At 38.6% G+C, this 27,844-nt stretch overlaps 1 protein-coding gene across 1 annotated transcript; it reads left to right on the plus strand.

Annotated features, from left to right (window-relative positions):
• Positions 1–249: 249 nt before the first annotated feature.
• Positions 250–21,481, plus strand: LOC148025903 (uncharacterized). Its single transcript, XM_087692156.1, has 3 exons — positions 250–694; positions 4,311–4,451; positions 21,193–21,481. The coding sequence occupies exons 1-3, from the start codon at positions 446–448 to the stop codon at positions 21,331–21,333; spliced, it is 531 nt and encodes a 176-aa protein (XP_087548282.1). The 5' UTR covers positions 250–445; the 3' UTR covers positions 21,334–21,481.
• Positions 21,482–27,844: the final 6,363 nt, after the last annotated feature.

The raw sequence follows: 27,844 nt of genomic DNA on the forward strand, positions 1-27,844 counted from the left end.
GATAACATTCGCTAGTTGTGACTATGAAGAGTGCTCCTCTTTGGTCAACAAGCTTCACTTGCCATACTTTTAACGAATTGAGTCCATTGCTAGGGTAGCGCTATCTTAGCTATGATGAGTGCGGGATAACGTTCGCTAGTTGTGACTATGAAGAGTGCTTCTCTTTGGTCAACAAGCTTCACTTGCCTGACTTTTAAGGAATTGAGTCCATCGCTAGGGTAGCGCTATCTTAGCTATGATGAATGACCTAAGAAACTATTTTAAGAGCAAAGGGTGGACGGCGCGGCCTACTTAAATAGACTTTAGAGTAGGTCGCCTCTCGAGTGTCCTGGCAGGGTAAAGGGCCTAGGGAAACGCTCATGATCGAAAAAATTGACTGGAGGCAGCCGAGATACATGGAGTGCCGGCCAATTCGGGCGTGGCTGAAAGGCTTTGTTTCGACGTGATGATGGAGAAGAGGCCATCGTCCTGCACAGAAGCAGATCTGGTCCGGCGATGGATGAAGGCGCGGAGCGATTCTGAGTATAGCCGCCATTTCTCTTCTTCTTCTTCTTCTTCCTCTTCGTCTGCTTCTTCTTCAGCTTCGTATTCAGCAGTCCGGTTCCATGAAGGCCTGATTCTGAAGCCTCTGCGAGTTCTGGCGAGCGAGCCAGGGCGATTTGTGTGCGCCATGACGGTCCCTGCACGCCTCACGGTAAGCAGTCTTCCTTTTCCTGTTCTTTTTCTTTAAGCAAAATGCGGAAATAATTATATTCCCAAATTTGCGGTTGTACATGTTTTCTCTTTTAGCTTTTCCTCCACATTTTGCATATTCTAGAGCGACAATAGACTGTCTACTCTACTTGCTCAGGTTTTGTATGAAACGTGAGTTTTTTTAAGTAAAGAAATTCACAAAAAAAGGGTTTCCCCGAAGGGAATACTCTTAAAAGATTACCAAAATGACCACGAAGTACCACAAAATTATTTCCTGTGTATTTTCAAGATTCCTAAATTGACTTGCACATTAGCATCCCTTCGGCCTTTGGAGTAGTGCCAACAAAAAAAAAAGGCATTTTAGTGTTTTTGTACTATTACGCCCTTAAAAATATTGATTCATTATTCTAGCATTTTAGTTGTAAAACTAGTATTTCATATAGATTTTGAACACCAAAAGTAGCGACTTTGGACACTTGACTTTATTTTTGCTGGTTGAGAAAAATGTATTTCATGAGTACTACTTTGGAGGATTGTATATTGAACTACTACATGAACAATGATCTTGCAATTTGATACCATGCCAGAAGTGGATGCAGTGATGATGGAAGTGTGAAAAACAGCTATAATAGATTGTTGTAAATAAGAGATAAAGAAAAAGGAAAGAGAAATACTGCAAAAGAAAAGAACACTCACAAGGAACTCAAAAGTAAAGAGATACTCAGGAAATGGAATCCATATACTAAGATATGAGACAATACAGAACCAATGTGAGTCACTAGTTGTGAAGGCATTGGCACCGACTCCTCTCCCTCAACCAGAATTGGTTAGGTGATGAATGATCAATGGATGTGGAGGAGAAGCTTGAATAAATAGGTAAAAATAATGCCATAAATCATGTTAGATCGACCAACATTTAATGCTGGTTGGCCAACAATAAATGCTAAAATGGACATCATAAAATACTAAGAAAAATGGCTAAACAATCAACATGATATCCTAATGCCCTAGTCCACGGACATGCATAGACTCAACCATGAACTGACCAAGGAAACATGTTGAAAATGATCAGAAGATGGTTGCTCAGGCTGCAAACCAGTCACAACAGTCAGAAATACGTCTAATCAGCAGTAGAAAAGCCAAAGCTCAGACCTGAAATAGTGTAAAACATCAATAGGAACAATGATCTTGCAATTTGATACCATGTTAGAAGTTCATGCAGTGATGGAAGTGTGGAAAATTGCTATAATAGACTATTGTACACAAGAGACAAAGAAAAAAGAAAGAGAAACACTGCAAAAGAAAAGAACACTCACAAGGAACTCAAAAGCAAAGAGATACTTCGGAAATGGAATCCATATACCAAGATATGAGACAATACATAACCAATGTGAGTCACTGGTTGTAAAGGCAGTGGCTGTGAAGGCACTAGCACTTGCTCCTCTCCCTCCACCAGAACCGGTTAGGTGATGAATGATCTATGAATGTGGAGGAGAAGCTTGAATAAATAGGCAAAAATAATGCCATAAATCATGTTAGATCGACTAGCATTTAATGCTAGTTGACTAGCAATAAATGCTAAAATGACCATCATCAAATGCCTAAATAATCAGCATGATATCTTAATGTCCTAGCCCACTAACATGCACAGACTTAGGCATGAATTGACATATTTGCCAACACTATGTGGGTAAGGCTCTAGTGGAAGAGACAAAATGATTTTGGGGGCTAGGGTCTTGTAACATCTGCCAAGCTTCTTCAAAACTGCGATCTAAAAATCACTAGTATATCTCTTTCTCCATACACATAAGACATGCTCTCTTTTTCTAGTGTATGTGTCACTTAGAAAGATTAGATAGTGTGCATGGGTACCTTGGGCTATTATCTGGAAGAGGCATACCTTATTCTTGTAACACTCGTCATACCAACTATTTTGAGGCATAGTACAAGGTGGTAGTTTGGTGCAAGAGGGTGTGTGAGGGAAGGTATCTCCAACTACAAGATGGAGGGCATTGGCAAGCTAAACGATGAGGGTCTCTAACGATGGATATGGACCCCAACTCCATCCCATGATCTTGGCATGATGGTATACCTTTCTTGAGTCAAAACATGATGTCTCTTATGTAAAATTGCATAAAGGGTAACAAGGTATCTAATAAGGTGTGTGGTGAGCAAGAGGACATCTAGTGATTATGATTGCAAGATATATATGGTGTGAGATGATGCCAATGGGATTGGTGGAGACAAAGAAGTATTACATGTCTATTATTAATGAGGGAGGTTTCAAGCATATAATCTACCATGCTATCCCATGTCCCATTGAGATGGAAGCGAGTCCTTAGGAATGGGCTAGTGAGCAAGGCCATTATAAAAGGCCAAGCCATGAGCCTACCATATGATAGGAGGTACTCTCCATAGATTTTGTAGGGCAATGTGCCTTAGGAAGTTTGAGTGAGCTTTGTATGAGTGAGATCCATCTTTTTGAAAATGGGGCCATCTTGCTCAAACAATGGAACATGATAGTCGTGCATTAAAGTTACCTTCTAACATAAGCTCCGCTAGCGTTGAACACCTAAGGATATCCCAGGATACTGATATGTATGGTGACTCCCTTGCAGAACAAAAAATGATGTCCCTGGAGAAAAATAGAACTTTGGAACATGTATGTTTCTATCATTTTCCCTATTAGATTTTGATTCATAAGAATTGGTCATGCTCATTCCCACACTAACCACTTGTACTATGTGACCAAGCCCCTTCCTATACAATACGCCCACACCTTTTGATCCTTATTCCCCCCCATAGTCCTTAATATTATTGACTCCTAACAAAAACTCAGTTGCAATTCCATATTTTGGATTTTAGTAGGTTTTTGCATTGTCATGTGGTGTGCCTCTTTGATACATATTATCTAAAAAAAAAAAAAAAGTTTCACCAATATAACATTATCAACAAACAAGGTATGTTATCATAAGTTAATAAGTGCATTCACCCTTTTTTTGCTGGTAGGCATGTGGCATAAGATTGTCCCTAAGCGCATGCAATGGAAGCCACTAATTCATGGTTGCATCCTAGAATTCAAGACGAGTGCATTGTCTTTTGTTTTATCTTTTCCCACCCTCCAAGCGTTTGTAAAAAGGAATCCCTTCTATTCCCATTTTGGTGCAAAATGCCTTGCCATCCTCATGCGTGTTTTCTTCTCTATCCAACCCATCACATGTACATGTAGAGCCCAAATTTTCCTCCTTTTCTCCTCCTCTATGGCTTCATTGATTATGGAGGTCTTGCTCTCTAACAGTGCTGGCCTTCTTTGAACCACCTTTGTCCATTACTTTTCGGCATTATTCTTGGCCTCACTCAATTCTTTTTTTCTATCTCCTCTTTGAGAGAGATGGAGAGAGGGAGGGAGGGAAGATAAACTTTAGTGTTCTAATTAACTTGATCTGAAATTTTGAGGCAAAAGTTTTAGGGGACTCTTACCATTGCTATTCCATCTACCCTAACAAAATAGTTTAAAGTCACACTTTGCTTTTAAGGGTTTGAAAATAATTTTAATCTATATTTTATCATTTGATAACAGTACATTAATGAGAATAGGATTTTCGTTTTTGTCCCAGAACATTGAGGGGCTTCTTCACGAGGGTGTCATTGCGAGTCTTGTGGACAATGTGGGTGCTGCTGCTTTCATAACTATGGATGGTATTACTCGGGTCTCTGTCGACCTTAATGTCACTTACATGGAACCTGCACACATTCAAGTAAGTCTTCCTGTTTAAGAAAAATAATTAGTTTTTGAAAAACTTTGGTTTGTTTGAAAGCAAAACTATGATATTTTTAAAAAGTGAATGTAAACTTAACAAGAGAGCATAGCCATGCATTGGAGCATTTCCCATTGAGAGAACAAGAAGTCACATAGGTGTGTGTGTGTAAGTAAGAGTTACAACTTGTACACTTAATTGTTGTACATGCATTTGCCTTTATGGGCCATGGTGATAAAGCTAAAAGCTAATTTAGATAAATATGGTAGCTTGTACTTCTTATTTCCGATTTCTCATCAAGGGTTGATATTCCATACCACAAACTCATACCATTTGACTATTGCTTGGTAGTTCTTTGATCTGCTTTGTAAACTTGTATTCCTTTGTACTTTGTATATGCCGTGTTATAAAGAAAAACTAAGGCAAATAAATAAAGCATAGAATATATGACAATATGCAACAACAAGATTTGATAAACACTCAAGGGAAGGAAGATGTATAGAAATGATATATATATATAAATTCCACTAGCTCTCATGTCTTGAGGATTGGGCTTAAGGATGAGACAAAGGTGGGAAAAACGCGGAGGATAGCTCCAAGAGTGCATCACATTTGAGATGGATCACAAATGCAATAATAGTTTGCCACTCAATGTTGGAGAATGATGATGTTGACCTACTAAGAAATTTGTCGATGTAGACATAAACATAACAATGCTTGATATGGGAGGAACAATGATAGTATATAAGACTTTCAACAAGATGGCAATCTATCCTATGTTTGATAATGTGACAAGTTCCACAGGCTGGTTTTAGGTCTCATAACAACATAATATCCAAAATGTAGGATATTAACATGGAGGGCAAGCGATGGCAATAGTTAAGGTGGCAATCCTTAGAATAACAATGCCCCTAGCCTATTAGTAATGGAGAAGTGAAGAGGTTGAAAATGTAGATGATGGCAAAGAATGATGGGAAGGATGTGAATTAATGTGAAGCTAATAAGAAGCTAGTGATGTCGTTATTTGAAGAGTGATTGGCCAAGGTTTTCTTTTATATAATGTTTTGAGCCGTTTTCTCTATTGACAATTTTAGAACGCATTTTAATGATCATTTTTGAGACTATTAAACTAGGCAAGGGTAAGAAGAAATGGGCTACTATGGTTATTGTAGATATCTCCCCTTCTAAATCAAAATCTACAAATATTGTATAGGATATAGATTAGATGTTTAGTGCTTAATGCAAGAATTATACTCCTTTATATGATTCTTGTACGTTTATTGCGGATTGAGATGTATGGTACTGTGATAGTGGTGTTACTAAGCATATTCCTTCTCAATGTAGTTTGTTCATTTCTTGAGTTTGCCCCTAAGAGCAGTACTATCACATATACCTATAGCTCATCATCTTGTTAAAGGGGTTGATAAAGTTGTGTGACTGTTGCCAATGGAAGTATTTTCACACTTACTATAAATACTTTATATGCACTAGAGATCAAGACAAATTCGTTATCAGTTTCTATACTTGTCAAGATTGGCTTGATTGTTGAGTTCAAGTGATAGATATACAATTCATGATCTCTTTTGTGGTGATACAATTGTTACATGTGGTTCAATATGTTGTGGGCCGTACAAGCTCAAGAACTATGATACATTTGTGGAAGACATGGCATATTTTAGGAGTCATGTGCTTTCCAAAGTATTCTTTGTTTGAGTTTCTTGCCCGAGGGTATGCATAATCTTGTCCTAAAATAGACAAGTCTCTCATTGACGGAGAATTATTGATACTTGACCTTAAGTCTGGGTTTTTGGTGATTTGTCAAAATTTCCTTCATCATCTCTAGATATTTTGGGTCATAGCTAGCTTCTTCCTTAGCTAGTTCAAGGGTAGGTTTGCTAGGCATTGATACCATAGTTGCCAATGATTCCGCCATTGAGGGTTCCTCCATGATAAGAGAGTTGAGGAACGCCTTGCGACTTAGGGCGTCAACGACCACATTCTCTTTGCTGCATTGATACCTGATCTCAAAATCATACTCCTACAGAACTTCAATCCATCGATGCTACCTCATGTTGAGGTCGGTCTAGGTGAAGATCCATTTAAGGCTTTTATGGTCCATGACCAAAGAAAACTTATTACCAAGCAAGTAATGTCGCCAAAGTTTGAGAGCATAAATAACTGCTAGCAGCTCCAGGTCATGGGTGGCATAATTCATTTCATGGGTTTTTAGCTTTCTCGTGGAATAGGCTATAGGATGTGACCTTCTTGCATTAGTACACAGCCCAGTGCAAGGAAGCTAGCATTCGTGATAATCTTAAATTCCTTGCTTAAGTTAGGGAGCTTCAGAATTGGTGTTGTCACCAAGCTATGCTCGAGATGATCAAAACTTGCTTGTTTAGAGGGCATCCACACTATGGCAAGTTGCTTTTTCAACAAATTTGTGAGGGGTGCTGCAATTAAAGCATAGTCATTAATGAAGATCTTGTACCAACTTGTTAATCCAAGAAATCTACACACTTCTTTAATAGTAGCTGTACCAACTTGTTAATCCAAGAAAGCTACACACTTCTTTAATAGTAACTGTTGGAGACCACTCTTGGACATCCTTAACCTTTGTAAGGTCTACAAAGATTCCTTCATTTGACACAATAAATCCAAGATATTCAATCTTCCTTTTGAGGAAGGCACACTTTTTCTTCTCAGCATAGAGCTTATGAGTCCTCATGGTCTCAAGGACGATGCAAACTTGGGATTCATGATCCTCCTCTTCCTTAAAATAAACCAAGGTGTCATAAAAAAAGACGAGTACAAAATCATCGATATATGGTCTAAAAATATCATGTATTAGCCTGTTAAAGGTGGTAGGGGCATTAGTCAATCCGAAAGACATTACTGTGAATTTAAGATGACCATATCTCGTATTGAATGCCGTCTTCAGAATATCCTCATCCTTGACGCGGATCTGATAAAACCTTGACCTCAAATCAATCTTGGAGAAGATTTTTGCTCCCTGCAGTTGATCGAGTAATTCATCTATCCTCGGAATGGGATATTTATTTTTGATGCTTACTTGGTTCAGGCCTCTATAATCGATGCAAATGCGAAGTGTACCATCCTTCTTCTTTTGGAACAAGACTGGAGCCCCTTAAGGAGAACTGTTAGGGCGTATGTACCCTTGGTTTAGTAGCTGTTTGAGTTGTTCCTTTAACTCATAGCTTCAGGAATGGACATTTTGTAGGGCCTTTTCGCAACTGGTGTAGCTCCTAACATAAGCTTAATCTCATGATCCACTTCCTTAGGCGGTGATAATTCAGTCAAATCTTCTGGGAACACAGCCACATATTCTTTTAACCATGATGGTTCTTCATTAGTGTCCTCTACCTAATCTGGTTTGTTTAGCTTGATCAGGTAGATTAGTAATCCCTTTCTTATTCCTTAAACTATTGTTGCCTTAGCTATCTGGATCTTTGGTTTACATGCTTCTCCTTCTGTTGTACCTAGCTCACCCTTGGGATTCCGGAAGGAGACTTGACCCTTTCCACAATGAATGTGAGCATCATTGGCGATTAGCCAATCCATCTTGAGTAGGCATTCATGGATTCCTAGATTCATTACCTTGAACTTAATAGATGTGGACTTGTTTTCAAGTAAGAATTCCACCTGAGTAGTTTGTCTAGTGCAAGTGATTTCTTGCCCATTTACTAGTTTGACAAGCAAAGTGGGTGCAACTACAGTGGATATCCTAATCTTCTTGCACAGGTTGGTGAAATGAAAGAATGAGTGCCGCCACAGTCAATCAGGGTTTTGAATTTCTTACTCGATGGTGTTTGAATCACCGAGAATTGGCGGTTTGGCCCCTTTTTATATGGAGAGCGGCATGAATAGTTGCCCTCTCAATCTCAGCTTTCGTGGACGGTTATTCTTCTTCGTTGATTCCTTTAGTGGTAATATTGGAAGTTTTTGCCAAGACTATTCGTGGCCACCGAATTTTCTTTGACGATGATCTCTGCTAAGTTTGGGACATTCCCTTTTGAAGTGCCCAGGTTCATTGGAGTGGAAACAATGCAGGCTTTGATCATTTCTTTGAGTGGGGACAAAATCACTGATTGCATTTGCTCTTGGCTTCTTCCATTGGCCTTGACTCTATCCTTGTGCCCTTTTAATTTGAGCTTTTAACGCCCCTGGATTCTGGTCTTTGTAAGACCAAGGTCTAGACTTCGGTTGGACTTCTTGGGCAATAAGTCCTGCTCTTATCAATGCATCTTTCAAATTCGAAAGACGTATTGATTCCAACCGAGTGTTCATTGGTGGGTTTAGCCCATCACAAAACTTCAAGTGTTCATTGGTGGGTTTAGCCCATCACAAAACTTCGAGACTTGTTGGGGGATACTCATTGTCGGGGCGTATTTCAGCAATGGGACAAATTTGGAGTAGTACACCTCCAGAGACATGTCCAACTGTTTCAACCTAAAGAACTCATTTATCTTCTGAGTATGTACCTTCCCTGCATTGCTTCCTTTAGTATGTCCCAAGTTATTGTACTTTTCGTGACTGCTTGGTCTTTACACCATTGCTTCCACCATAGTCTAGCATGGCCAGTGAGCTTGGGCTTGGCAATCATGGCTTCGTTCATAGGTGCTGTTTCGGCTGGACTAAAATAATCATCCATGGATTCAATCCATATTTCGGCATCGGCTTCAACAGTCTTCCCTTTTGCGTCAAATTCTGGTGGTTTAATTTGTTTGAGAAGAAACTTTTTCTCTTGTGCCTCTGCTGGACTTAGTATGGAAACAAGATTCTAGATCTGTACTTGGGGTTGTATCTGGTTATCAATTTAAACTTTCCGTGTTAGGATTGCATTTGCACATCCCTATACAACTTAAATCAATGCGTATATAATTTCCATTGCTACTATGCAACAATTCGAATGAACATAAAATTCTTATTTAACCATAGGGAAGCGTAAGCCTCAAGTATAATTATTCGGGAATATATAGAGATTGGCTGAGATGACTGTCTTTTCAAGAGTTACATCAACACTAGGTTAATCATTTCCTATTGGATTCAGCTACAGGGAAAGAATAGTAGTATGGATTGGGAGAATGGATTCTCAGGAAGTGATAAGTCATGGGAAGTTCAAGAAATCCCCGTTTTTGATAGCCATGATGTTCATTTTGCCCCATTACTTTAATTCTGTTTGTTGGTAAGACTTTAACCACTTCTTTGTAGATGTAGCGGTTTTGATCTACTTGCCGGCGTCCAATGTGTAGGGCTGAGTTTATAGAAGCCTTATGGAAGATGAATAACTTGATAATCTTCAAGTCCTCTAACCACTTCAGCCTCTTCAGATTGTTTTGAAGATAGGCGAGTCGGTTGGCATCTATGTAGCAGTATCCCGCGCTCCAAGTCCAACGCCTTTCCACATATAGCGGTGAGGGGTTGTAGAGTCAATCTAGGATACCCCATCATGTTGGATCATCTACGATAGCTTAAAGAGTTCATAATTGTCCTGAACATTATATGAAATACGAGGAACCTGCTCCATGCCTCGTTAGTCTGGAAGCGGCAGCAATCCACAAGTAAGAAGAAAACATTATCTAATAAAAACATCACTTCACTCTTCCTGATCTATCCTAATTGTTTCAGTCATTGGTTGGCATTGATACCAACTGTGATATGCCCGTCTATTGGCTCTGTCCAAGCGTGTTTTGACAATCCATTAAGAGACGAATCTAAGTGTCGCCGCCCGGCACTTTCATGGAATGTCACTAGTCGGGTTTGTCGCCTAGGGTTTCTCGAGTTTGCCTCGCAATGGAACATTCGCGGACGAACCCACTAGGATCGACTTGAAACTTGAGTCCCTAGTGGTCAAGGTCTCCTAATAGCATTCCAGCGTTGGGTCCTGGACATTCTACCTTACGTGGAGTTACCCAATCCGAAGCAGATCCATACCCCACTTGGTTCAAGGAGAATGAGAAATGGGAGGGATGCGTCATCCCACCTCCCCACCCGTAGGGTATAATCCCATTTCGGTTCCCCTAAAATAGCATGAATCAGGTTCTAACCCTGCGCTGCCTAAATATTGAACGACGGTAAAAAATTGTGAGAAGTCTCCCAATTCTCTGGGACTATCCTGTCGTAGGGCGGACCTGTCGGGGTTTCACCCACTTGCTGCCCTCCATAAGTGTACTTTAGTTATCTTATTAGCCCCTATCACATTTATGTGCGACATTTAAAATCAGCTTCCTTAATTAAGCCTTTTAGGTAACAGGGTTAGTTCACATAATCTTATGGCACTGACACGCAAACAATTTTAGACATGTTTCTTGGAAGTAAACTTAATATTAGCGTTTTAACTGAGATACAAGTCTTGTTCAAAAGGAACAATATCTGCAATCCGTGAGGACTACTTATTTTCTCCAAGATTCCCTCCCTTGCACTAGTAGCAGGGGCCCTCGAGAATCTATCTCGAGTCACGTAGATCGTTTGAGTAGGACCCGAAGGCAGGGAATTTACAGCCAGAGCCCCCCTAGCATCCAAGTGTCCTCCTACATTCAAACCAATCCACGGAGAGACCTCTCGTGGCAGGTTTGGTCCACATTCCCGTCACGGCTATTTAGAATCCACTTGGCTAGGGTTGGCGGCCAACTAGGGGTGGTTTGGCACACCCTCCAAAAAGTTCAACCTGATTTATTATTCCCGTTTCTTTTATGAGTTTGGGGTCACACAATCTTTTTACAAGCGGTGTTTCTAAATTTACAAGCACAAACAATGGTGAAGGCGAGTGCTCAGGACATCTGCTAAAGTGGAGTCCCTGTCTTTGACGCTTAGCGTTTGTCCTTCTTGTCTTGGTGTCAATTTCCAATATCCTCTGAGGTTGTTTTGGCTTTGTTGCGGCCAGATATAGGATAGAGACCCATGAGTGGTTCACTTGTCTCAAGGTCAACCTATGAATGTAACAATAGTTTGACTCATTTACTTTCAAACCCTAAATAAGTCGCGAGCTAAGCCCTAGCCTTACGTATCATATAGGATTTGAACTGCCTTGAGCAATTAAGTTTAGCACTTTATATGTGCGTCTTATATCTATCTTTTAGATGAATCCCTAGTAGTGCAACTGAAATTGTCCATGATGCCACGCAATCCGGAGCTTCTACTCCTGGAAATTCATTTCAATGCACTTATGCAAAATATAGATAAAGACTTGTATTTTCCTTTTGTGCGAGGAATATGAAGTCATCATGCCTAATGCAAAATGCGGGCTACTTCTCTTTAAAGGTTTATAGGAGCCTAAAACTCGGCTTTGTACTGCAACGACCCAAATATACTTAACCGTTTTCGTGGCAACTCATGATCATCGTGGACTTGATTCAAGCCTTTACGCCTACCTTTCCAATTTTGCAAATTTGTGATGCAAAAAGTATGATTTTTGCCTAATAATGACTATGCTTTATCGTCATGATAACCCATTTTTCAGTTTCTTTTAGCTCTCAAGCATGCCAATACTAGTGTATAAATCTAATGCACTATGAACACAATCAATCTAGACCTTAATTTGAGTGTGCACCAATGCGTAATCTTTTGTGCAAGTTGTTTGTTCTAAAACATGCTAGAGTGTAATGAAACACAATGCCGAACATGATTTTTATAATATAGCCTAGTTGGTGGTTGGTTATCGTAGGTTTTCACATGGAAGCTCCTTCTAATGTAGTCGATCTACATTCTTCAAAGATTCCTACCACATTTAAGATTTATGGAATGCACATGGTTACCAAGTGTCGTGGTTTCTTGACTCGCAGATGCATTGGTTGAAGTGGGATTCGCACTCGATTGGACATTACTTCACTTGGGAGGCCTCGTATAGTTCGGCTTTTTCTTTGTGGCTACGGACCTGGGTTACAAGGGAATTGGCTCCTTAAAGAGGGGGAAAAAAGAGGGGAAGCTTGAAAGTCTCCAAGGGAAATTTCCATTTCTCTCTCTCCTCTCTCTCTCTTTTCTCTCACTCTCTCTCCTTCTCCAGACCGACAGCAAGGGAGGGTAGTGGTAGTAATCCCCTTCCTTCTCACGGCTAAGGGGGATTTTTATAGAGGTATTGGGGGGAAAATGTTAGACAGTCATTTCTTGGACAATCAGTAGACAACAGGTTCCACGTCAGTAGGTTGGTGGACAACAGGCTCCGCGTCAGCAATACGGCAGTCCACGTTAGTAGTACGATAAGGCACTAGTATAGTCGGCCAGATTGATTGGTACAGTTGGCCAGATTTAATGCAATGGACTGCATTTAATGTAGTCGACTTGCTCCAATTATTTTCTATTTTTTTGGCTATTTATAGCCGATTTCGTGGCTCACTCTAGATTCTGATCTTGAGATCTGTTGGGTGAGACAGACTGTGCTCGGGCTGACGGAGATTGAGGTCATCAAGTCGGAGACATACATAGATATTTCCTCTGCTTCCTTGTGTATTTTTGCACTCTTATATAGCATATTACACCGCAGATTTTCTGCGTTTACATTGTCTCCTTTTCTCTCTCTCTCTCTCTCTTCTCTCTATGTTCACTCTCTTTGAGTCTTTGTCCTACGCTTTCGCATCACTGCACTCTGACATGGTATCAGAGCGGTGAAGATGGACTGACTGAGGGCTGAACCTATCTGAAGAGGAGATTTCAGCACGACACAAGGCTGCGTTTTCAGGTTTTGAGGGTGAGCGGGAGGGTTGTGCATCGGATTAGTGCTGAAGCGAGCGTGGGCGTGCAGGAAAGGAGTCTAATCGGTGAATTTGCTGTAGGTTATTGCTGTTCGTAGGTGAGAAAGGCTACGTTTGAGGCCTTCCATTGCAGATTTTACCTTTTCATCGCCTCTGGCGGGTGAAAAGGTTTGGGCAGCGGAAGAATCAGTCCCAGAAGACTGCGTTTTCATAGTCAGAGGGGGCTTTTTTTTGCATTTGTGCAGGTATTGCAAGTTAACATGTCTTTAGAGATTGATTTGGAGTTCTAGGCGATCATGGATAGGAAGGTGCTATCCTACCAGCTCTTCCAACGGATCAAAAGCTTGATGGTGACAATTACCGCATCTGGCGGGTGATGATATTGGCTATTTTAGAGTCTTATGATTTGGCGGAATTGGTGATGGAGGAGATTAACAGGTCCTCGGTGAGGGATGAGTCTAAACTCTCTTCCAATGCTCATGCGGAGTTGACCAAGGCCCAGTTTCATTGGGACAAACTAAATGCCAGGATTCGATCTTTTCTGTTTCTGTCTTGCACCACAGTCGTGATAGCTCACATCGAGCACTTGACGGTGGCTCGTGAGATATGGCTAGAGCTTGACTAGATGTACAACCGGATGACCCTGATGAAGAGGGTTTCTTTGGAGGTGTAGATGCGGACTTTGTTCGTGAATAAGTCTTCTTCGCTTCGGGAACACATCAACAAGCTTCGACAGCTTCAGATGCAGGTTCAAAATATGAGAAAGCCTATTTCTTCTGAAGACATGGCGATCACTTTACTATCCTAGTTGCTGCCACGATTCAGTACTTTGTATTCCGCTCTTATTGCTTCAGGGTGGGAGCCGACTCTTTGATGGGAAGAGTTGGTTCTATTGTTCTTGAACCAGGAGGAACAATTGAAGGGATAGAATGCTTCCAAATCGGAGGCATTGGTTGGTCAAGCCTCTCAGAAGAAGGGGAAGGACCAAAAGAAGGAGGACAACAAATCCAAGAAGGATAAGGAGAAATAATCAACTTGCCATATTTTTGGAAAGACCGGTCTACTGGAAGAATGATTGCCCTAACAAAGACAAGAAGGATACCAAGAAGGACACGAAAGACTCTAGAGCAGTGGTTGCATTCTCATCAGCTGCTTTTCTACACTTAGCAGTCATTGAGGACTACACCGACAACTTCTGATGCTGTGATGACAACTCCCCAGGCTCGAGAGTGGATTGTGGACAGTGGTGTCTCACGGCACATGACTCCTTCCGTTGGTGTTGCCCATTTGCGACCTTCGTGTGGGCATATTCTCATTGGAGACAGCTCTTCTGTCTCTATTGTTATGTGGGATGAGATGTAGCTTATTCCAGATGGATGTGGTGGTACCTACGCCTTTGAGGTGTTGCATGTGCCAGGATTGGGGTATCATTTACTTTCGGTTCATAAGATTTGTGCTCTTGGTCTCTTGGTGGAGTTTGACAATGATACTGTTCGAGTCCTTGATCGTGGATCGAGGAAGGTTCTCTCTACAGGGTATGAGGAGAATGGAGTCTACAAATTGAAGTCTTCTTCAGCTCTTACTTCTCTTCTTCTTGCTTCTCAGACACAGTCAGAGCTATGGCATGCTCGGTTTGGCCACCTGAACTACGAGTACCTTCAGAAGGTGTCGCGAGGGTCGTTTGTCGGACATAGTGGTGAGCCATCATCAGCCATGTGTCTCCTGCATTCGTGGGAAACCGCATCGGGATGCGATTCCCAACAAAGCTTCTAGGCGGTCTACTTCACCCATGGAGCTTGTATCTACGGATCTTTGTGGCCCGATGAGGACCGAGTCCCTGAAGGGGAGCTTGTACTTCATGTTGATCGTAGATGACTACATTAGGATGACTTGGGCCTATTTCTTGACTTTGAAGTTGGAGGCTTTCTCTCATTTCAAGGATTGGCTTCTTTTTGAGGAGAACTGTTCTGTCTTGTAGTGCGAAATGCACATGCAACTGTACATGCTGCTACCTATAAATTGCAAATAAAGAGATCTCCAATTTTCAGTGTAGGTAAGAAAGTAGAGTTATGGACCCATGCCATGTAGATTGTAGATAAGGGTAAAGATAAAAAATAGAGCTAAATGATGCATGTTGGATTATTAGAGAGAAGATAGGGCGGGATTTCCCTATGGATTTCTACTCTATTTATGCTGAATTGGTAAAGCAATAGAACACATGTAATAGTGGAAAGTAAAAGAAAACAGATGACGGGAACCTAGGGACCTCAAAGAGGGTTACTAAAGGGGATGGTAGGATAGAACCCAAGTAGTCTATGCCTCTTGCTAGACTCGATCTAAAGCAAAACACAACAAATATACCAAAGAATAAAGAGCAGAAATAATAGAAACATAAAAAGCCAAAGGAAAAGCAATGAGGATACAAGGTGCTTCGTGATATAGAGATGGCCCACATATCTAAAAAAGATTTTGGAAGAGAGGATTCTAAACAGTAAAGTTGAGTTTACATTGGGTGAAATCCTTGAAATAGCAAAGGGTAAAGACATTATAAAAAGAAAAAGATAGTTTGTGGGTGAGCCAACTCAAGCTATGATGCAAAGTGAAGAAGAGACATGTTTACATAGCATATAACTAGTTTTTGAAGATGATGTAGAGACTACTTGTGAAGAAACAAAAGAGCTTATTGTAATAGTGCTGAAGTGAATAACGTTGCAGAGAAGATTATGATACACATTAAAAACACAAGAGATGTACGTCTTATGTAATAAACAAAGGATTAAGCGGCTTCAGAGGTGATACCTAGGAGTCATTATTCTAGGAACCATTGGGCCCATGGAGGATGTGGTTAGCTAGCAACTCTGCAGGAGTTACAAGAGAAGTATAGGATGATTGCCATTTCCTTGTGCATGACTCTTTATTATACCCAATGATCTTAGGATAGTTATTCATTATTGCAGCACGGACAGAGACTAAATTTCTACATGATGGTCCTGCTTATTCTAGAATCAAGAGCATACATAATAGAAGAGCAGTGTAGTTTGTGACAGTCTATGTCAATCATGTAAGAAACATGGATACATTGAGGGATTATCCACTACCTACCAATGCTAGAGAATTTTCACGGCCATGTTTTTAGTAAGTATTGCTATAATGTGGGATTTTGGTGGTACAAAGAGGATAAAGCTCTCATTTATTGCTACATGTGAACACACTTTTACTTTGGGCTTCATAGGATTCTCAGCAGAGTAGCAAGTTCCATGAAATTCCAAAGAATTGAAGAGACGAGTAGTGCTTTCAGATAGTATATTTGTAGGGTAGAAAAGAGTATGAAAGAACAAGATTTCTTGCAAGATGATGAAAGGATTATATGATTATATGATAAGGTATCTTTTGTAGACACAATTGCAAAGATTTTAGCTATGCTAAATATAGAGTAGAGTATTGGGTCTACCATCATACAAGTAACTTCTTTGGATATGTTTCAAGTCATTGCTAAATTTATGATGCATGAAGAGTCATATGGAAAAAATAGAGGTGAAGTAAGAGTTTAGACAAATTGCAAAATAGTGGAAACAAAGGTGAAGCCGATTGTAGTACCCTTGCCTCTAGAAAGTGGAAAGTTAATTAAGTTGGCTTCAAAATAGCAAAACCTAAGAGATCCAAGGAAGATTGGCCATAAATTTAGAGCTTAGGATTCCAATTGTGAGAAAAAGAATCAAGATATTTAAGAGAAGAGAATCAAAGGAATATGAAGACATAGAGCTTGAAGATTAAGAGATAGAGCAGGGTATTGAAGAAGAAGAGAATTCAAAGCTTATAGAAGATGATGAAGACATCGAATCTATAGAAGAGTAAGTGGTATATACCAGAGAATATGCAGGTTTAGAGGGGGTGGATGCCAAGACATTGCATATCTACAGTGTGAAAGCAAATATATTTTCCAATATTACAAGATTTCAATGTGTACTATGTATGTGATATGTCAAGTGTAAGTCAATGTCTGACACAATGCAAAATGCCAATTCATACGCTAGACATATAAGTGATTAAAATTAAGTGTCAAAGACTATTAGTAGTGTGCCAGGACTTATTATGAGTGGAAGAAGTCTTCCAGGTTGAAAATGATAAAAAATGGACACGTTTACAAAAAAAGGGCATTTTCGACTACCTTGAAGGGATTTCATAATTTTGTTAATGTTGGCTTATTGATTAGGTCTATTCGCTTGGATTTGAGTATCTTGATAACCATATTCTAAGTCCATATGCAAAAGTAATGGTCAAGACAAGTGGTAGCCAAGCACAGAAAAAAAAAACACAAGAAAAGCAAATAGTAAGAGCTTGGAAGGTAAAAAGTAACAATGAAAAGCGTGCCAAAAATCTGTAAATGGTTATAAATAGAGATCTAAACCATTGTTATAAGCTTGGAAAAATAAACAAGTGATCTATTGTTGTGATTAACATAATAGAAGTAAAAGATAAGTGATTCTACCTCTTTACATGTGTATTTAGCTTGGAAAGGTGTATTTGTGAGATTATTTTTGGAATAGATCTAAAGATATCTTTATTGATTGCTGTAGGTGAGAATTAAGAGTGTTTGGTTGGTTGTAATTGAAGAGAACTCACAAGGTTTTACCAAGAAAAGAGGATTGGAGTGGTTTTGGGATTGTGTTATGCATATCTGGGCTATTTTGGTAGGGTATTCTATAGTATTTTCGAGTGTTTTCTTTATACTTACTATCATGTTTTCTTCCAGCTGAAAGAGTAGTGTTGAGCTATTTTCTTAGACAGAGTTTTCCTAAGCTATCATCTTAGGTGCAGTGTGTCCAACTTAAAGGGATTTATCATAGTTGCACAAAGTTTTCAGAGTAATATAGTTTCTTGTTAGGTTTATCTATTTCTTGTGTATAGTGTATTTAAGAGCCCTTGTTCTAGTATTTCTTTCTTCCATCTATCTTCTCTCTTTTTTGGATTCCCAATGGATTTAGGTCTAGATCTTTCCAACCCTCAAACAATGTGCATATTTTACTACACATGGTTTTTTGAATAGTCCAACTAAGAGCATCTTATAGGTTAGACATAGTTGTTGAGATTTATGCAATCACACTCCTAAGATAGCCTCTTTGTATGAAGCAATAGGGCAAGGGACATGCAATAGCCTAGGAGAAGCTATGAATCCCATAGGCATAGTAAGAAAAGTGGTAGCACCTTGCAACTATAAAAGAGTGTACTTTGCAATCATTTGAATATGAATGCTATTGTACTTTGTACTTTCAGTCTTGTCTCTCTACTTAAGATTGTGTTAATGAGTCCAAGATCTTGGAGTCTAATTCACTTGAGTAACAGTCAATGTGTCTAGTCTCTTCCATCATGCATCTTGTCATTGAATTTTGTCCTCTATAGCTAAACCTTGATTAAGGATTCGTGTTTCTCAACATGATATTAGAGCCATAGTGAACTCGGTTTAGCTCAGTTCAATTATCTTCCAGCCTTTCTCAATCTCAGTCCAACTCAACTTCATCAAATGACTTCATCTCTCAATCTAGTTTTATTTTATCTCCTTTGTCTATCATAGCCAGCAATATCTACCTCTATTGGAGCTTTTGGATCTCTCCGTACAAAGCATATCTCAACAAACTTTTTTTTTGGATATCTTTCCCTTGACTTCCTGCATAATTCCCTATTAACTCAAACCTTGACATTGGCCGTCCTCCTGCTCAACATTGCATGATTTCCTTGTTGCTGCCAGTTCTGTGCCTATTTCCTATCGTACTACTAGCACCATCATCATGCTCCACAATATTGACGATTTGCTTGGGCCTTTGAAGACCATGACCTACGCTACTTCCCATTCAAATCTTGTGCCAAATAGTTCAATGTGGTGGTTGCACAGAAGAAAAAACTAGGCCCCTATCTCAGAAACCCTAAATCCATCATAGCCATTTGCACTCAAGCTCATCTTTCCCTTCATTTTCTCAATTCTCTTGCCTCAAACAATCCATTGCAACTTTGACCCATTGTATCACTGAAGGTTTAGTAAGATTACCACATCAAATCAACAAGGAGGGGAAGATTCAACCATCAAGTTCAACATTAAGCTCAACAAGCATAGTATCTTTTGATACTCATTAGTACTTCTTGGCACTTGTGTCTCTTGATATATTCAAGCAACTCATTTATTGTTGATTGGAGATTTTTTGTGCTGATTTGCTACTGCTCTTGCCATCTAGTATGGAAAAAAATTCATTGTCATGCCGCTTTAGAGGAACGTGTTTCTATACTTGCCAGACAAGGATTAAGTTGATCCTAATGAAGGACCTTTGGTCAATAACCAGTGGCCAAGAAAAGAAACCTAGAGATGTTACTCTTGTAGCAATATGGCAAAAGATTGATGACAAAGCCCAAGCTATCATCAAGCTTGAGCTTGATGATAGTTATATCCACCATGTAGACACATGTGATACATCTCATGCCACTTGAGAACAGTTGGACACACTAGTTGGCACCCAATCTAAATCTTAAAAATATGGATTGTTGATTGAAAATTTCAGGTTGGATATGAAGGCTAATACATCCCTTGCAACCTGTTTTAATTATATGGAAAGTTTGCTAACTTAACTTTTAGGGATTAATTTAAAAATGGATGAAAATGTATGCATTGGAGTTTTGCTGAAGAGTCTTCCTCTAGAGTTTGGTAATGTCTCCACCAGACTAATTTATATGCCAAATCCAAAGTTGGTAGATATTAAAGCATCACTCCTAGAAGAAGAGAAAAAGCTCAAAGGAAAAGAAGAAATAAGCACTTCAAAGGACGAATAGGTTCTCTATGTTAATAACAAGTACAAAGGGAAGAAAAACATTGTTTGTGACTTTTGCAAAAAAAAGGGGAAACATTGAGAAATTTTGTTATGCTAGGAAAAGATCACATAAGGCCTACCTAGCAACTGCCAAAAAGAAGAAAACCATGAAGGAAAACAAGACACTCGAGAGTAAAAGGACAAGCTTCATTAGTCCTTCCATTCCCACTATTCAAACCGACTCTTTTAAGCATTGTATGTACTTGCATGCTCCAATAATAAGCTTTGTAATCCTCATGTACCTTATGCACTATAGCCTTTGCACACTCAGTGAGGCTCATATATCCACTAGTGGTTTTTTGTTCATGCTTGGTAATTCATGCATATTATGTTTAAGAGAGAGAGAGAGAGAGAGAGAGAGAGAGAGAGAGAGAGAGAGAGAGAGAGAGAGACCCTTTAGCCATATAAAACAAAGCACTTTGACTCATAGTTCAATTACAATTCATGTCAAAGATGTTCTTTGCACAAAATTTAAGCAAATTGTAAAAGCTACATGAGTAACTATATATCATGATCATAAGATGGTTTGAAGTCAAATATGGTGACTTGTCTATTTGAATAAATTGAACAAAGCCTCTTTTCTAGCCTTCTTTATCTTAGCGATCACCTAGTCATACTTTGTGTTGTGTTGGTGTGAGTTTACACATCATTTGCATCTTGGTTTTCTTGAAGTATTATGTTTGCTTTAATGTTTCAACTCTATAAGTAATATGTGGAAGCTCTAAGTCTCTTGATTAATCCCCTTCTTGGTGATATACAACGGGGTCACCCAATTAAACTCTTTACTTTTCCAATAATGGTTTGAATAAGAATTTGAACAAGTTTTTAGTAGAAACTTGCTCCATAAAATTTGGATTCAAAAGATAGAAGAATGCAAGAAAATGTAACTTGATTTTGCAAAAAATACCAAGTTTTAATAGATGACATACATATTAAAGTGTTTCTTAGTAAAGCATAGCCTTTCTAAAAAATTTAATGGCGCATAAAGAATCCCTAGTTTTTGTAGAGAATTGAAATCACCACAAAATTGGCTTTTCTTTTGCACAATTGGTGTTAAAGACATTTGACATTTTGGTTTAATACATGAAAATATTTTGAAATTGCAAACACATGATTTAAATTTTAACTTATGATGTGCTATGTTCATGTGCATGCACTTACCTAATGGTATGGGTATTACAGGATGAGATTGAAATTGAGGCTCAAGTATTGAAGTATGGAGTTCCTATTGGTACTGTACTTGTAAATCTTGTAAATAAAACAACAGGCAAAATGATTGCGCAAGGAAGACACACCATGTTTCGCCCTATTAGCAAATTATGAAACTATATGAGTTGAACTCAAGGTATTAAGAAGGCCCTTAGATTCCTTATGAATTTGTTGACATTATTTTGTTAAACCATATGAAAAATGCTAGATACAACTTTGATCCATTTGGAAAATTGAAAGGTGTTTTTATGTTGAAAGTTCTTGCAAGCAAAGGGTTATCTTAAAAAAGAAAGATTTGAGTTTCTAAGATATCTTTGGCAAGTAAGAGTAGCATTTGCTTAATTGGACTTCTATATGAAAGGGTAACTAAAATTTAGTTTCTATTTGGTTAAGTTGCTTTACATGTGTGTGTGTGCGCGCGCACACACACACACACACATTCTCTCTCTCTCTCTCTCTCTCTCTCTCTCTCTCTCTCTCTCTCTCTCTCTCTCTCTCTCTCTCTCTCTCTCTCTCTCGTATGTTGTGTAGTGTTCTTTGAAAACCCAAAAACATGAAGTGTTAAGAAATCTAGGGCAGCCTAGTGTACATATCAAAAGAGAGAGTATAGAAACATTTTATGTAATGTGGGGTTTTTCCCTTTATAGGCTTAGTAGTAAGTACAGGCTTGAAGGTTTTGTCAACAATAGTAAATATTTGATTAAGGACTAGATTTTTTTTTCAACATCTAACGCGGATGATATTGACCAAGCTTGTTGTATACATTGTAATCCCAGAATTTTGACTTCTCAAGGGCATTAGAAAATTATTACATTTAAAAGTGACTCAAGGACACTTAATGATAACACAAATTCATCCAATTATGTGTCTTGTTGGTTTGATAATGGTGTTGTTAATGTGTATCACACATATACACACACACCCACCCATTTACCCTAGGTCTTTCTATAAATGCACTTGTTAGCATGCACTTAGGCACCCTGCTACTAACATAAGCATTAAGTTTATATTGCTCCACCTAATACATTGCCCTTATGAAGAACCATTTTAGAAACTAGAGTGACTTAACATGTTCTTCAATGATAGCCAAAACTCCTTGGTGAGTGGCAACACTTCATTATGAAGTAGAGTAACCTTATGTGCCCTGTTCAATGATAGTCTGTTATATTAAAGACTTTAAGGTTTGCATATACTAGTTTCTCAAACACCCACACGAATGCTTACACATTACTACTAGGACTTTATCCATACAAATACCTTGACTTGTCTTTTTATCTTAGGCTTATACATAGCCCATACACGTGATAAGCTTTATTCTTAGTAGGTAAACACTCACTCGCTCACATACAACTACTTTTCTTGCTCACATACAATTAGTTTTTTAGCAATTATATGCAAGGATAAATGCATAACCTCCCTAAGGAGGAATAATACATGGGTTTATTTTAGATACCTCTCATTGGTATGTCCAATACCCAACATACATCTCTACCACTAATCAAGGAGGTCAATATTCTTGCTTGTTGGTGGTGCTTGCTTTTCTGCATATTCCTCATGAATTATACAATTGGTGCTTCCTTATGACTTTCTATTGCTTCACATCTTGAGAAGAGAAATCAACAGTGGCTAGTAGCTCAAGATTATGTTAGATCTCTCCATCTAGCTATAATAATTTTGTAGCATGCTGATATTGACACCCATGGCTCCAAATATGGTGGTATAGCAACATACTCTTGATCTGTGCAAATTGAAGATTAGATGCAACCTCTTTGATTGTATGTTTTGAGTGATTGGTTCGACGTGACCTCATATCATCTAGCTACATCTTGTCACAAATGATATAAGCATTAATGGATTTGATCTTGGATAAGGTGCATGCATAGAATAGACTCAAGTTGATGCTGCACAGTTTGCACGCCAATAACTAGGTATGTTGGTATTTATTCAAGATTTCAATGATAAATTTGTGGCATATGATATAAAGACGCTACAAAGCTTAATATGGTTGATACCTAAATAGATGCAAGCTATAAGATGCAAGATGCAAGATGCATAGCTTAAGTAGATGCAAGATGTAAGATTTGGTGAATTTAAAGCAGTGATGATTGACCATAATGCTAGCCCAACATAAACATTGACTTTTGAATATATCTTGCTCCCTCTTTATTTCTATCTTTCATACTTGGGCTATTGTATTCTCCATACGTTGCTAATATAGCTTCATGTAGACAACGATTAGTAGACCTACTCATAGATGTGACCACAATTGACTTTGATACTTATTTACTGATAGCTCACATACTCACTAATATCATGTTGCTGTCAAGATTGTCGGAGAGAAGGAAGGAGTCTCACTTGTAGCTTTCTTGCTTGCACAATGGGGGAATACACACACAGGTGGAGGCTGAAAACCGTTTTCCTCTTCTTAGTTGTGTAAGCCAAAAGAATTGTAGTACATAGAAATAGAAGAACCCTATATATGGGTCTCAAACCAAACTCAACTAACTAAGGTGGCATACTAACTGAGCCACGAACTAGAGTAGATAAGGATAGCTGTCATCTAGCTATTATTCATGGGCGGTGTACCAACCGCATCTACAGCTAACAAGTCGGTGACATAAATGCACAACGGTCACCCTGGCATATCACGAGTGGAGCTCGATATCTCAACAGTTGCTTGCTAAAAGCCTTTTCAATTGTGTTTGGTTTGATACACTCAAGTCCAAATGAAAGAAGACAGTATGGTTATATGGAGATCGTTTATATGTCAAGCTTATGGTATCCTTTTTATAACTTATAAATCAAGATGCATAGCCTCTATGTGCTCGAGTCTTTGTGCCTATAGGAAAAAGGTAATCCAAGCTTTAAATCATAGCAATCCAACTCCAATTAATGGTTAGTTTGTGATCTTGATACACGTAAGGGTGATATATTGATGCAATTTCCTAAATTGTTCTTTAGAATAAGATTGATACAAACTTACTAGATTGATAGTTCTCAAGTTAAGGTCCATATGCACTATTTGTGATATTTAAGTTAGGCTTTTTGACCCTTGCTAAGATGACATAGAATACCTATGCTATGCGAGCTAAGGGTGTGGGAGCATTTCCTCAAGCATATTTGCAATTCCTCTTGCTCATGCACCTGTAACTAAGCTTCATTAGAGCACTACTATCAACAACTATTAGGTATGCAATGGTCTCTTATAAGACCTTGTTCGATAGATTCACACTTATTGCCTATAGAGATTATACTTTTGCATTGACACTTGCTATGTCCACTATTTCAAAGTATGATCATATGCACTATCATTTGAGGAACTATCTCATTAATTTCTCTATTATCCAAACCAATTGGTTATACACTATCTTATACACTAATTGACCCAAGTGTTAGTAGGCATGGTTGGATACATTGGTTATGGCTTGATTTATTGACTAAAAGGTATCTAGTTTTCTTTGTGTGTACAAACCTAAGTAGTTAATTATACTATCATCAAATGGTTCATACTATTCTTATATAGTATACTTTGTTACATAAACATAGGATGGATTATGTTTGGAAGAGTAGGTAGTTTAGTTACATGCTTGAGGGTAATAAAATAAGAGTAAATCTCTTAGTGATAATCCACCTATAGATTTCTCTAAGACCCTTATGGCATTCATAAGATAGTTTTAGGGATGTCTTAATTATCATGGTAGGGTTGCCTTGAGTCCTCTTGGATAAGGGACCTTTAGTTATCATGAAATGATTGGTTTTTAATGCGTATTTAATCAATGTGATATCTTACCTAAAAGTATAATACTAAAATATTTTTTATACACTTGTAGTTTTGATGACATAATTGATGTAAATCCTGAGGGTTTAATATTTCTAGTATCTTTGTAGGTGTACCCAAGATGACGCTCAAGTCCCATGGCAACACCTATAAATACACATTAAAAGGCAATGTTCTTACCTTCTTCATGTGCATGGATGCAAAGTAACACCTAGATCCTTCTCTTACTTAGGCCTAAAACAACTACCCCTAGGGAGTACTATCAACAAAGTTCAATATTTTTTGTATATTTTTATTCCAATGGTACTTTACTTAAATACATTGTCAAAGTGAAAATTATACCCCTTTTGTACCCAAAGAATTTGATCGATTGTACTTTTCTAAATGTTTTGTATTTTTCATCACATTGGATGTATTTGAATTAGTTATTGGATTCATTTTTTTTTCAATAATCACATATGATTCAATTTTTTGTGAAGGGATATTTATATCATGTATGTGTGTGCGTGTGTATGTGTTTGTATGTATTCAATCGGAAGGTAAATAATTCACATCACCATCAAAACAAAGATTTCATCAGCTTTCTCATATGTTGATACATCTTGTCTTTCTTAGTAAGCTTTTGAAACGAAAAGTGAGCCTCAACAAAGATGGAGGAGCTTTTATTAAGCTAAATTGACTAGGGGGTTATGGACCTAATCAAAGACTATATCATTCCTAAGGGACCAAAATGCCTATGAAGTCAAGCAATAAATTGCATTTCAAATCTTCTAAGAGGATCGATTTAGGTTGCCTCTATCTCTATCTCTCAAATCCATCTACTTTTAGTTGACCTAATAATGCATATGAACCTTCTCCATTCCATTTCTAATATTCCTTCGAAAAGCTTGTATCTTCTTATAGTTCCAAAAGAGATGCTTAATATTTTCCTCTTGTCTTTTGCAAAACACACATTTGGGCAAGGCATTCATGACTTTTGAGAGTCTTTCTCTAGTTGTTGGTTTGATAACAGTAATGCTCCCACGAAGAAAAAAATGGACTAAAAAATAGGTCCTTCACACTTTTGGTCTCTATCCTCATGCAATCCTGCTCCCTTTTTTTGGATGTTATTTATTTTACTATTTTTTCTTCCACATATTTATTTTAACTAGAAAAATAGACAATAGAGTCCTTTGTTCCTTTTCTCAGTTCTCACTTTGCCATAAGGGAAAAAATTCCTTTTGTGACCTACCTAGCAAGCACTCATAGGTAGGTTTTAAAAAATTGGCTTAGGTGTAAGAGTCTCAATGAAGTCCTTGGAGAGGTATAACACTGATTAATTCCATCAGGCATCTAGAGCATGGACTTAATCTAGAAAATTCCATGATATAAATCACAACCATGGTTTCCAAGCAATGCTAGCAAAACGATGGTACAATCTAATGCCCAAACTAAGGAAGCAATGGAGAAAATGGCTCATTCTACTAAAGATTCTTTGGATATGTTTACTACTTGTACAAAGGAATCACTGGAGAAGCTCATTGCCCAAATCTCAAAGCTTCTGGCTGCAAAAATGGCTAATAAATAAAGTATGGAGAGATCTAAATTAAAATAGTCATTTTAGCCAACTAATCTTCATTGTTGACAGTGTGCGATTAGGGGAAGAAAATAGACACGTAATCCCACCTATGAGATAGGGAAAATATCATTTAGAAATGAAGAGTCATTCTCAAACATTCTTGCATCCAATCCCCTCTAGGGGTAAGAATTCAACCACCTCTAGCTCCAGGTAGATTTCAGACATATTATCAAAGGAGTGCTTCAAAATATTCAGCCCCCATTGGAAGTTACATGGACACACATCCCCAATTTTCTAATAGATGGCAAGGTTTTGTTGAAAGAGAGCTCTGCACGATAAGAAGATGGAAGTATGGTTTGGTGGTACAAAATTATACCCATATTTAGTTTTCCCCTTTGGTTCTCTTTGAAAAACTTGGAGGGATTTTGGTATTTCTTTTCATGCAATTGAAGTTGCAAGAAACCTTCATAATAGAAATTTGAAAAAAAAATACTCAAATGGCAGGAATCCCAATCATGGCATGGACATTTGACAGTTTGAACATGTGAATAGTGGTGGTTGTATGCTGGCTTTCTTTTTATGATTTTTTATATATCATTTCAAGTCTTGCATGGGACCTTTTTGTAGTGTGTGCTCTATTTGATAACCAAAATCTTCTTCCAGCTCAGTTGTTGAGATGATAAGCTCAGCACATGTGGACATTGATGATGGACCGCCTGGTTAGATGGATCCACACGTCTACACTTAGCACGTCGGTGGTCATTATGACTCTCACATGGCCACTGACTCATTACTTATTATATTTAGGTTGTTACACCTATTTACAACTGGCATAGTTATAGTGCCAGTCGACTAGTGTAGTCAGTTATGCATTGTTTGACTTAGTAGGCCACTTTCCTTTATGTTCTATCTTATCTATACTTTGTGTACATTGTAAAGTGTGTAGAAGAAGAAGAAGAAATCAGCAAGAAAACGTTTTGGCCTCCATCTCTTTTCTTGTCTCTTGAGTGAGCTTCTCCTTATGCATTCTGTGTGTGTTCGGCGCAGCATCTTGAGCAAGTCCCCCCACCACGCGATTCTTGACATGGTATCAGAGCTGCGCCACTGAGAGAGGCTGATTTCGAAGGTTGAAGCAAAGGAGAAGAAGCAAGGTTCGAGCAAGCAAGCCACGGGTAAGAAGCTCTCCCATTCTTCCACTCTCTCTCTTGGATAGTGCCTGTGGAGGCACTGGAAGCAGGGTCGAGCAAAAATCTCAGATTGCAATGAGATTTGGTGTGCGCGAAGCGCAC

The sequence above is a fragment of the Lygodium microphyllum genome, chromosome 14, assembly GCF_053477565.2.
Source record: "Lygodium microphyllum isolate KBCC chromosome 14, Lygodium_microphyllum_v1.1.10, whole genome shotgun sequence".
Taxonomy (NCBI): Eukaryota; Viridiplantae; Streptophyta; class Polypodiopsida; order Schizaeales; family Lygodiaceae; genus Lygodium; species Lygodium microphyllum.

What these genes read in the sequence shown, in the direction of transcription:
- LOC148025903 (XM_087692156.1), top strand. Translation starts at nt 446, where the DNA reads ATGATGGAGAAGAGGCCATCGTCCTGCACAGAAGCAGATCTGGTCCGG. An exon ending in CGGTCCCTGCACGCCTCACG is followed by an intron (nt 695 to 4,310) that starts GTAAGCAGTCTT and finishes TTTTTGTCCCAG; the next exon opens with AACATTGAGGGGCTTCTTCA. An exon ending in TGGAACCTGCACACATTCAA is followed by an intron (nt 4,452 to 21,192) that starts GTAAGTCTTCCT and finishes TGGGTATTACAG; the next exon opens with GATGAGATTGAAATTGAGGC.